At 31.5% G+C, this 12547-nt stretch overlaps 1 protein-coding gene and 1 non-coding gene across 4 annotated transcripts; both read left to right on the top strand.

Moving 5' to 3' along the window:
* The first annotated feature begins 656 nt into the window (after window positions 1-656).
* Window positions 657-4254, top strand: LOC121129152 (zinc finger BED domain-containing protein 4). 3 transcript variants are annotated; one of them, XM_071893288.1, is made up of 3 exons: window positions 657-781; window positions 836-3552; window positions 3852-4254. In XM_071893288.1, exon 2 carries the CDS (start codon window positions 1368-1370, stop codon window positions 3309-3311), a length of 1944 nt encoding a protein of 647 aa, XP_071749389.1. In that variant the 5' UTR covers window positions 657-781; window positions 836-1367; the 3' UTR covers window positions 3312-3552; window positions 3852-4254. The 3 variants fall into 3 exon arrangements, with proteins under 3 accessions (XP_071749389.1, XP_071749388.1, XP_040580767.1); XM_071893287.1 differs by lacking the exon at window positions 657-781 and having other exon boundaries at window positions 818-945; window positions 1190-3552; XM_040724833.2 differs by lacking the exon at window positions 657-781 and having other exon boundaries at window positions 1233-3531.
* An 8051-nt stretch (window positions 4255-12305) lies between these two features.
* On the top strand, window positions 12306-12378 carry TRNAK-UUU (transfer RNA lysine (anticodon UUU)). The gene has a single exon. It is a non-coding gene; the product is annotated as a tRNA-Lys (tRNA).
* The last annotated feature ends 169 nt before the right edge of the window (window positions 12379-12547 follow it).

The following is a 12547-nucleotide window of genomic DNA, read 5'->3' as shown; positions in this document are numbered from 1 at the left end:
AGCAAAGTGGAAGAGATACCCACTCCGGGTTATGTTCCGCGATGTAGATCAGGCTATTCTAATGAGACAAATAGAATCATATTGTTTTTCTGCGGTTCCCCTATTAAAATGAAGGACTTCTTCGTAGTTGGGTTCCTCCCATACCTAGAAAAAACTATTAAGCGAACAAGAATTCAAGATTATGTAGCAAACATTTCAAAAAGGAGGATCGTAAGGAGGGGAGGACTGATTCCAATTCTCATAGGAATGATAAAAAAACTCTCAGTCGTCGTTATTTTAAGCCTCATGCCATTCCATCTGTGTTTGAGAACATTCCTCCCCTATTAATAAGTCTAATCACAACTGCAGATTCGAGGTTAAATTATTTGTCTCTTAATCTCAAGTATTTTGACATGGGTTATTTACAACTTAAGAATTCTTGGAGTTGATATCTCCCTCTTACGTGTTCATTTAAATTGTTTCTGTTTATTCTTTCAAATGCATATTAGGACTCTTAATATGATATTCAATTATTATTTTCCAGTTATAAAAGAAGTTTGGAGGGTCAAGAAGAATTGGAATTAAGTTATTTTGAAGAAAAAAAAGTTTCGGCATTACGTCAGCTAAAGAATACGTTAGATTTGGTCTCTATTCCATCTAACATCTATCTTATAGTCTATACAAGGCATAGACAACTAATTTTTTTGGTCTATTTATGGACTACCCCTTCAAATTCAGTATTCCCTAGAAATTTTCGACAATTTAACCTTTAAATTATGCTATCGTGATTCTATAGTCGCTCGTAATAAATTTCACCATATCTGTTCTTCTAATAATATTGAAACTCTTTCTCAAGTCGGAAATTTGCTTCCTTTTGTGAAAGCACTTTCATCTAAAGATGTTCTACAGGCAAGAATAGAATACTACATCACGATTCTTAACGGTCTTGGATATGAAAAAGAAAGGGTATTTTATTTCTGAACAACTAAAATTATTAACAAGTCCTATGAAAGGACTTTTATTAGTCCCAGACTTAGTTAATGAATAGAACATTTTCATTTGACGTCATCATTGCATCAATTTGTACATTTTTGTAGTAAAAATTTCAACTTACAGCCTCCAAGATGGTGTCTTTATCAATTATAATGCAATTTGTGATGTCAGTGAATATGCTCTATAAGTTATAATCTTTATTTTTTAACCACTACAGGTTGCGTGATTTATGCCGCCCTCCTCCATTATTTAGGAAATCATTGACGCAAAAAATAATATTTACATATTATTCAATATTTTGTAAGCCAGTAAAAATATAAAATAGCAAATACTGCGGGCGTATAGTTAATTTAATAATTACTTTTTACTACTTATATCGTGATCACTGCTTAAGTATGACAACAAAAATAAGCTTGGTTTGGAAGTACTTTGATCAACAGAATGATTTTTTCGTAATGTGTGTCATTTGTAAGAAGCAGTTGTCACGTAAGGGACGCGGAACTTCCTCCCTCTGGAATCATTTAAAAGCACTGCACAAAGACGTATACATTGAGTTATCCGAAGAGCAAACAATCCAAACACGGGAGAAAGAACGGATTGCTGAACAAACTCCTTTGGCTAAACCCAAAGTAGGGAAAAAGAAGAAGATTGAACAAGATTTTTTTCGGAGTGGTCAGATCTGGGATGTGAATAGTTCAGAGTCAAAAGCTCGTGATAGAATCATTGCAGAGATGTTTGTGATGGACGATTTGCCCTTCAGTCATGTGGAAGACATTGGGTTCGTGAGACTCATGACGGAGATGTGTCCAGAGTACACGCTCAAAGACCGCAACTTCTACTCATCCATGGTTTGCAACGAAATGTACGAATCCGCATTCCTTCAACTCAAATCAATTGTTGATGAAATCCAATGTGATTGCGACATTGCCTTTACAACAGACGTGTGGTCAGACACTTCTGCTGGCTTTTCACTCCTCAGTCTGAGTGCGCATGCCATTACCAAAGAATTTGAGCGGGTCAACTATCTATTGAGTGCTGAGCCCTTGCAAGAAAGACATACTGGAGAATATATTTCTCTCAAATTTGACGAAATGTTGGAGAAGTGGGGCATTCCAAGTAGGGCTGTTCATTGTGTCCTACGTGATCCTGGTGCAAATATGAAAAAGGCTGTCTTTCTATCTGGGCTGGACAATGTAGACTGCATTATACATAAAGTCCAGCAAGTTGTCAAACATGGAATAGCTTCAAAGAAAGAAATGGGGGATGTCATTCGCAAGTGTCGCTCCATTGCTACATATTTTCATCATTCAACAATGGCTCAAGATGAGCTTAAGAAGATCCAGGATCAACGCCAGGAGCCTTTGCTACTTGTTATTCATGATTCTTCTTCAAGGTGGAACAGTACTTTGCATATGTTGGAAAGGATTCAAAAGATGAAGGAATCTCTTTGTATCTATGTTGCAACTCATAATTCAAAGATAGAACCAATAAGTGATAGAGAATGGAAGCTACTCTCCAAATGTGTAATGGCCTTAAAACCCTATGAAGAAATCACTAAGCAGTTAAGTAGCTCTTCCTCTTCCATCAGTGATGTGATACCTCTTATAGTTTCATTGAAAATAGCTCTCCAAACAAGCACGAGGGAAATACTGCCTGCTCAAAGAACGAGTGCAATGTCAGATTCTGAAGAATTTAAAGACCACAGCAATGAGAGTATTGATAAAGATGAAACGGAAACAACGAACATAATACACTTAATGAAAGTCGCTATGAGAGAGGCTCTTGATAAACAATTTGCAGATGTTGAAAGTCATAACATTTATAGGCTTGCAACTTACCTAGATCCAAGATACAAGGATAAATTTTTCACCTCTTCCAACATTCTGGACGAAGTGCAATCAGTAATTATTAACCTGTGTAATGGTGATGGAGAGTTAGAGGATGAACCCACAAAAAAAAGACAGAGGGTTGACCTTTGCGACAGCCATGCAGAAATACCAAGTAATTGTTCAGTGTTGGAGGCAATGAATCTAATACTTTCATCAGGTGATGATGAAAATGATGAGACCTCCTTTCCAAGCTATAAAGAAATAAAAATGTATCATACTGAGAAAATAATCAAAGGGACAAATGAAGACACTCTCAAGTGGTGGGACGAGAAAAGAAACAACTATCCGAATCTCCTTAAAGTCGTACGTTCTTATCTGTGTTGTCCTCCAAGCAGTGTACCCAATGCTGCATTGATATATGACGAAAAACGTAAACGTCTAAGTGCAGATAAGGTACAAAAGATTTTATTTTTGAAAAAGAACTTGCCTTTGTTAAAATTCAAATACTGAAAAGCTTCTAGAATCTAATATTGAAGATTTGGATTTCTCGAAGAATTGTCATATCGGAGTGTCTTATTATGACCTTAACCTACCTCATCGTAAAAATCTTGGATTTATTATTATTCAAGTGATACATAGACTTTGCTACTTTCCATAGAGTGGAGGACAGGGAGAGTGGCTGGTGGGACTTGGGTCCACATCCTGGCAACATACAAATTGAAATTCGCAGGTGGAAATTTATTTAATTAAGGTATATAATTATATTATATTTGATTTTCAAATATAATATCTCTACATTTGCATAATTTATTAGACTTTAAAAATGTAAAAAAATAATAATAAATTTTGAAATTTTGAACGATTTAAAGGTTACTTTTTCCATCAGTTTTTTTGGCCCATTTACGTGTAACCTTTTGTAACAAATTATGTTCAAGATTAATATATTATAATAGGTTAGTTTTGTCGTGATACCAATATTTTCGTACCGGTTTTAGTAGTAATTTATGTATCAGTACTTTTCAATACTTTTTTTATTATTATTCATTTCAGTGTTCCCTGGACAAGTGGGACGGGACGTGAACTTGGTCTTAGATAAGGATGGACCAACCCTACTAATATAGGCACATTTAAATATACTCAATATATCAAGGAAATGCAATAAATATTAAGATTGAATAGTATATCTGAGTCAAGTTACTATAAAATTGACCCATATTGTACGCTAAAGGTTAGTCTTTAGCAAACGTATTGCTAAAATTACTGATCTTCTTTAGAGAGGAGTAAAGTTTTACTATTGGTTTCGTTCCGATCCTTAATTCCTAGGAAGAATAAGTGATTCATTCGATTGTTTGTTTGAAACTTATACTGTTTATCTATAATTCATAATTATCAACTTATCCTTTATTTCCTTTTTCATGAACATTTTTGGAATAAATTTCAACCCTATAATTAATTATGTTTTTTCTATAACGTGTGATATACACATTAAATATATTAGACGATAAAACATTTCGGATCCATTAGTTTCTATAGGGTAGGGAAGGGGCGTTGCTAACTTTCATCATTGTATACAGAGTATTATTCAACTTAAGAAGTCCTGATAGTGTTCTCGCTCCTGCTCTCCTCCAAAATATTATTCAAATTATCAGGGTTACAATGTTGATTTTTGTGTTTTTTTTTAACATTCCCATAATCAAAACGACTTTTATCTCTAGGTATAATTAATAATAGGATTTATATTTTGCTCTTATTTTATACTTCGATGTTAAAGTTGTCTAAATCCTTGTTAGTATAAATCAAACATAAAAGTAGGTATATGTTTGTAACTTTGATAGACGACATATCAGCTGACAGATCACTATACAACTATTTTTTAGCGTTCAATTTTTGTTGTTGGAAACCTGAAGAGTCTGTTCTTAATTTCTAAAACTTTAATATTATTCTTTAATATTATTCTTTCATTCTTGAGGAGAGAACTTATAAATGCAATTGTAAAAAATATTACCTTCCGGTATGTAAAAAAAAAACAAACTCGAAAAGTAACGTGGTCACACTGACAATTTAAGAATGTTTGGGAGGAGAGCAGCTTAGCTGTCGTTATGGTTCATTAAATTAGCAACGAGCAGCTAGGACCTAATGAAAATTCCACTCCGAATTTAGCAAGGATATAGGCGAGAATTACTATGGTGTCAAGGTTGTCATGTCAGTTTTCGGTATCTTTTTTAACATGACCACAATACATCCGATTTTCGTATATAATATACGTACTTGTAAATTTTGTTATATCTTAGGCAAATCGCTGAGTTGTGATACGCTAATGAAAAAACCAATAGACAGAAAGCTAAAATTAATTTTAGTGCAATTGTCGTTATTTTTGACAGGTATATACTAAATACCAAATGCTTATAAAATATATTTGACAGCAATTTTTTATACAATTCAGTTTGTTATTTTCATCCAAAGTCGCCATAATCTTTCCGGAAGATTCCTCAATTCAAACGAATGCAAACAGAAAGAAATAGACCGATCTGTAGAAAAGTTGGTGTGTTCTTCCAAGAAATGCTGCTAACTAAACATAGCCTCGATACGCGCCGGTAGTATCCTTTCTTGGGACTTTGCATGGGCTTTTCGAACGACACTCGTATATTGATCAATAAATAAAAAAACTGAGCTATAAAGTTTCTTATCAAAAAAAATGTACACGGGACGAAATAGATTTGGATGAATTATGTCCGGTATGCACAGTTTTTTCAGAAGTATCCGTATGTCAGTACCATTTTTTGTTTCCGTACTGTACGGAGATATGCGTTTGGTACGGACTTGTCCAACTCTGTTAATCATATCCAATCTCATAATGATGCATTAATGAAAATTAAATTAAAATTACTTTACACATAAAATAGGATTTTTTAATTCAGACGTACATAAACATATCTGCATTTGCTTCCTTTTGGTCTTTTATTTAATTTTATCTTTTTATGAATTATTATCAGATTTTTTTTTGTTAATTCCAAACTTTGTGTCTCTATCAATTATGTTATATACATATGTCTATTTAAAAAATTTATTTTAAGATGTTAACAGTATCATTTTTAGATTATCTAATTCTCATGGAAAGAAAAGGAATTTTTTAATTTAGAGATGATAACTTGCATATTTCTTGTATTTCAAAAGAAACGGTTAAAATAGAAATATATAAGATAATTGCACAAAGTTTGGAATTAACAAAAAAAAATCTGATAATAATTCATAAAAAGATAAAAAAAAAGAAAAATAACCACTTTCTTAAACAGAAAGATAATTGAATGAATTTTTTAGGAATGACAGAATACAGTATTGTACAAAATATGACATTTTTAAATAAGATATTAATATTTTAGTAATATAAAACTATACTAGTCCTTAGTAGTAATAAGAACACTCAAAAAGATTCTTTGAAACCTCCCGAATTCATTCATACACGGGATATATAATTTACTAATATTCATGAATTTATAAATTGTTTTGCAAAAAGATGGGCTTTTCTACATTTTCCGGTAATATACAAAACTGTTGAGCAGTCACAAAATCGTCATCGATTTTGTAAAAAATAACAAGTAATACAATTACTCCTGTTTATTCCGGTTTATCTATGTTATTTATGAAATATAAACCAAATCAAAATATTTTATATGTATACATGGTATACGTACCGAACAGAACCGTGGTACAACCCCGTACCGTACCAGTCCTAATACACAAAGGTATCTAGGGCGAATATATATCACAGAGAAGTAACGGAGAATAAAAAATTCAACTTAATCTGCAGTATTTGTATTATGTATATATTTACGTGACATATAGTGACGTCACCCGTAGGTGTAACGTCATCACATCTTGTATTTAAAGTAAAATGAAAAAAACTTACATGTACAACTCGCGTTGTAAAGAATACTTAGTATTTACATCACCATATATATGTTTTCCCCCTTTCTTTCCTTTTGTAATATGACGTCCTGAGCCAGGAAGTACTTTAGTCTCAAGATATCTCCCTGGCTGAGCTTTAGCTACAGACGCTCGTTGCTAAACCTAATCAAATTCATTGTTTTATATTTTTTATATGTAATTTCCTTTTCTTCTCTTTTTGATATCTCGTGATGAGTAAGAGCTTCCCCATCTCGTTGTTAAAAATTCCTTTTCAGAAAATCAGTCATACAGACAAACTTTCCTTATTGAAGATGTTAGATCTACTATTTAGAATACTTATTTTATTTTTTTGGAGGAAAAATTGTGATAGACAGTAAAAGTAATGACGTATTATAGTAGTACTGTGTGTGTAACAGAAATCTGAACAAATGTTAGTACAACAATAGTTGATCATATATCTCAAGAACAATAAGAGATAGAAACTTGAAATTTTATTTAATATGATTTCCATTTGCTGCTACAATATCCTCCAAACGGGTCGTAAAGACAGAGCAAGTTTACCTGATGTAGGTCTCATCCATGGAATAATGGGAGCCTTCAGGTCATCCAAATTCCTGTAGAAGGTTTGACAGGCTTGCAACGTTCTATGTATATGCTGTAATCCAATGTTTTTATATCTAGTGATGATGGGGGCCAAAAATCACATAATGTTGACTCAATCCAAACTTTGAACTTTAAGCCTTCAAGTTTATTCAAATCAGTCCCTAACTGTATACACAGTGGTGCGGGAGCACTCCAACTGGTTGGCAATGTTCCTGGCTTTATTCACAGCCGGATGATATAAGACCATACAAAATATTTAAAAGTTACTTCCGAATTGTATTCATAAAAATCCTAAAACCTCGGTAAAATTTCAAACTTGTAACTCTACTCCTTACTCTCCATTTGAAACCTTTTAGGGCTTGTTCAGTTGTTGGTTACGCACACTGTACATATTAATACTCGTATATATGTATGTGGTGTACTATTTAGAATGCAAATTAAACAAACATGCACTCCCATTAAAGGTTGCAAATGTGCTAATATTTAATATTATGAGGATGCTGTGTAATGTAACTTCATCCTATATATAGTGTCCTCTATGGGTTGTTGTATATACAAAGACCCTATTATGGTGGGGACAGTAAAAAAACTGACGATGGAAAAGTTACAGACCATTTAAGTATTCCGTTTATCAGTTAAAGATATTGTACACCTTGTATTCAATAATTGAAAAAGGGATATTTGTAAAGAAGAAAACTAAGTTTAATGATTAGAAAAGGAAGAATAGTTGTTTCGTATGCTCTTTCTTCTTGTTTGTTCAATATTTAATAGATCTTTATTATGGTGTTAACTTCTCCCTCTGAAGTAAGCATTCTTGCCTTTATTTGATATAAATTGTTTTAAAAATAACTAATAAAAAATATATATGAATTTAGATATAATTACGATATTTCCCCTGCACTAATGATATTTTAAACGTAGAATGTTCAAATACTCCCCAAATCATAATATAGGCACCTGTCTGAAGAATGGTCTTTATTTAGTGGTACCATATGTCTCCCTACAGCCTTCCCCTTTCCCTCATACCAACTTCCTATATTCTATATGTTATCTAATATCTGGATTAACAATAAAAATACCTTTTACGCCTATTTTTTAATAATTTAAGGGGCCTAAGATGTACTCAATTACTTACAGTTCCCCTGATTTATTAAACATAATATTTCAAAATTTAACATTAGTTGAAATGTAATAGTTGTTGAGCAAAACAGATCAACATTAAGCTTATAAATCGTAAGCATTTTGGGATTGGTAAAAAAGGGGCAATTGCACTGGTAACCCTGACAATTTGGGAGCTATGAGATGAAGGAAACAAACACAAACCCCTCTTTGTATCTAGAAAATATATAGACAGGAATTACAAAGATATCTATTCTCTATTTTACTCCGAGTCCAACATGGACTTACATTTATACATAACTCTGCAACAAATCGTTAGTGTCATACTTTGTCTTTCACTCACTAGTGATTACTTTATACTTAAATGTTCTCTCATAAAAGAGTAATTATAACAGCTTTGGAAAGTCAAAATGCACTGTTCAGTTTGTCAACAACAATTACTGCACGCTAAAAATGCTTGGGATTTACAGCCTATGAGCATTATATTGTATTACTATTTATAAGACAGGGAACATGCAAATCATTGAGCACATCTTAGCCATGATATTTTTAACTGATAAGCCGGATACTAAAAATATAAAAAGTCCAATTTTTGACTCATAGCATCATATTTAGGAAGTTACAAAATGCGTATAAATACCCAATTTGAACATGAAAATATTAGTTTTCGTATTTAAAATGGTCTGTACTACTCCAAAAATGGCAATTTTGTCAAAGTCAGTTTGATAATTATCCCTAGTCCAAAAGGTCTTTGTGCGGAGGGAAAATATACAAACCCAAAAAAGGGACAGTTTAGTTTATATATTAAAACTATAAAAATTAAACATTCAATAAACCATTCTCTTAATTTGCCATTTTTCTTATCTTAACATAAATCAGATACCTAGTTGAAAAAAGATGGAAAAGAAAAAAACAATTAAGTCTCTCCATGTTAAAGCTCTATGTAACTGGCCATAACCATGACAAACATATTATGAAGTATCGAAATTTATCATCCTAAAGGAAATTAAAGTATATCTTATAGTTATATCAAGAGTAGAAATGAAATTGCTGGGATATTTACAATGTATGGGTTTCATGCAGGTGCATTCATAAACATCTACAATTGTAAGATTGTGGCTATACATTAGGGCGGTACGTTTTTTAACTTTTTTAAATTTCGAGTACGGGGAGTGGAGAAAAGTTGTCACACATTTTAAATTAAATTTGAAAAAAATGCAAGCATTATTTATCTATATTAATAAAAAAAGTTTGTTTGTCTGTCTGGACTCCTTTTTTAGTGTGCTTTTTTTATTAATTCATTTTATATTATCATATAGTCCATATATAGAATATTTAACTTAGATTAACTTAGATTTTCCTAATTTTTCAATTTCAATTTTTGGATAGAGAGTCAAACCTGGCCAAACGCCCATCTGTTGTAACCGAGTCACCACAAAAAGCTGCCTGCCATATCCTATTTTCACATTTAGAATTGTCACAAAATATCAGACCCGTTTGAAGAGGTCATCGTCATCTCTAGACGGTCCCTTTTTCATTTTTCGTTGCCTGACCGTTTAATACAGGTTTGACTGTAAGTAGTTAATGGTTATATAGGAAAAAGAACCAATTTTTTACAAAATTGAGTAATAATTTCAAATTCATGCTATATGAATAAAGCAATGTTTGTCTGTCTGTGGAGAACTGATTTTTAAGTGTGTTGTTTATTTATTCCTTAATTTATATTTGTTGAATATTCCTTAGTTTATCAGATCATTTTACTCTTTCGTGATTTTCTTTATCAATTTTTGGATAAACAGTCAAACCGGGTGTAACGACCTCCTGTTTTAAGCCTGTTACTATACAGAGCAGCCATCTTAAATTCTCAAATCTATAATTGTTATAAAATAAGAAGCCTGGTACAAGAGATAACCTGCACTATGCAGTCGCTTTTTCAATTTCTCTTGGCTCACTGCTTAATGCAGTTTGTCAGCATCACATATATGCAAAATTAAACAATACTACATTTTATTCAATCTTGCGGAAGCATTGCATCATAATCATTATTTGATATTGATACGTTGCTATCAATTATAAAAGGAAAAGTACTAGGGTGATAAAATAAGAGTAAAAATAGACCTTTAGCCTAAAAATACCTATTTTTTATTTTCCCACTCAGTTGCACATAATTCATCTCCAGCCATCTTTCAAATTATATTCAATTATAATTTATAAACTAGATTTTAAGTAATAATATCTAATATCTTTCATACTATTTTGGGCAGTAAATCAACTTTTTTATGTTTTTATGATGTGACTTAGGTTTTATGAATATTTTTCAGAGGATCGGTAGGATTATATTTGGGGGGAAGGGGGCTTGGTTTTTAAATTTTTTTGTAAAAAAAAAACAAGAATCTATAGCTACTTACAGAAAATTAGATTTTTTGAAAAAAAAATTCAAAAATTCACAGCTATTCTCAAAAAATTAAATTTTTGGGGAAAAAATTACAAAAATCCAAAGCAAATTACAAAAAATTTTAAATTGGTTTCTTTGTTGCATAATTTCCCCGAATGACGAAAAGAATTCATAGTAAAAAGCCAAAAAAAATATTTTTTTTTTTTTTTTTTTTGGGGGCTACATAGCCTCCATCTCAACTCCCTTTAGAGGCACCAGATTAAAAAACAAATACACAGGGTATTAGAATATGGTCGGGAACAATCGGGAATGACTAAATGAAACAAGAAGTTGTGCTTAAAAACAAAGTTTGTGTATCTATGAAGGCATTATTTACGCGTGATATCTGTTTGATTTCAGAAATAACAATGTAGCATCGAGCGTTTGTGACACACACCCCGTCATATTTAAAAAAACAAATTGATCAATTATTGAAAAAAAGGGTTTATATTATAATTGTTTCACACAAAAAATAAAAGCAAATATATACTCGAAATTAGTATAAAATTTTCCAAAGAATAAATTAATTTTTATCTGGCATTAGTGATGTTTCATTTTTACAGGTTGGTTCAAACCTATAAAAAGGATAAAATACTCAAATAATTCACAAAAATAATTTGATACGAAAAAGTAAATTAAAGATTCGAGGTGAACACGTCCAGTACTTCTTTGATTAAATGTGGAGTTCGAAAGATTTTTTTTTTTACTTGTTTATTCGTTACTTTGTGTAAAAACATTTTGATTTACATTTTTTAATACTATACATTTTTAAAAAGGAAAGATCAAAATATACTAGTGAATCGTGAATGAATCTTTGGAAATATTTTAATGTCTTCTATTATTATTACGATTTTTTCGTAATATCAACTGATAAGGTAATAAAAACAAGCAATACTTGCAAAATAAATTTTATCATCAGACCAAATATTTTTGCTCCTTAAGAACAGGATTCATTTTTTCATTTTCTTTTGATGTAGCAGAAGAAAATGACAAAACCCGTGCATGGGTTCAAACTCTGATATCCAGAAAACCCTAGACCCAAGATTAAAAGCCTATTGCTCTACCAGTTCTAAAAATAGAAATGACATATTTTTTAACTGTTGAGGTTGCGTGATTTAATAAAAAATGAAATATTCCGACAGTTTAAGAGTTGTTATTTTCAACCATGAATTATGTATGATATTCAAAAACAATACTCTAAAAGCATAATTTTTTACATCTCAGATTACAATATAAAAAAATATTAATGATTGAGCTTTCGAAATAAATCGTGATACATTATATATTTTAACTATTGGATATTTTTAGGCAAAATGTTATTCTGTAATCTGAGACGTAAAAAATTATTCTTTTATAGAATTGTTTTTGAATATCATAATTCAAAGCTCAAACTTTTTTAAAAAATACTATATATATATTTTTAGATCTAGCACATATAACAAGCCCGTGTAGCTCAGTTGGTAGAGCGTTAGGCTTTTAACCTAACGGTCCAGGGTTCGAGCCCCTGCACGGGCTGCTTTATTTTCTTCTGCTCCTAAATAAAATATTTACAAAATACCTAAATGGCAAGTGGAGGTCATCCTTGCATTGAGTACGACAGAAGGCCAATATTCATAATTCGCCATGCAGTGCCAATACTCAGTCATAATACTTATATTAGTATTTAAATGTTTGAATATTTAAA

Source organism: Lepeophtheirus salmonis, chromosome 14 (genome assembly GCF_016086655.4).
Source record: "Lepeophtheirus salmonis chromosome 14, UVic_Lsal_1.4, whole genome shotgun sequence".
NCBI classification, from domain to species: domain Eukaryota; kingdom Metazoa; phylum Arthropoda; class Copepoda; order Siphonostomatoida; family Caligidae; genus Lepeophtheirus; species Lepeophtheirus salmonis.
Note: the sequence above shows the minus strand (reverse complement) of the source record. Positions and strands in the feature narration are given on the sequence as shown.

Excerpts from the sequence above, each read along its gene's own strand:
- LOC121129152 (XM_071893288.1), top strand. The coding sequence starts at position 1,368 with ATGACAACAAAAATAAGCTTGGTTTGGAAGTACTTTGATCAACAGAAT.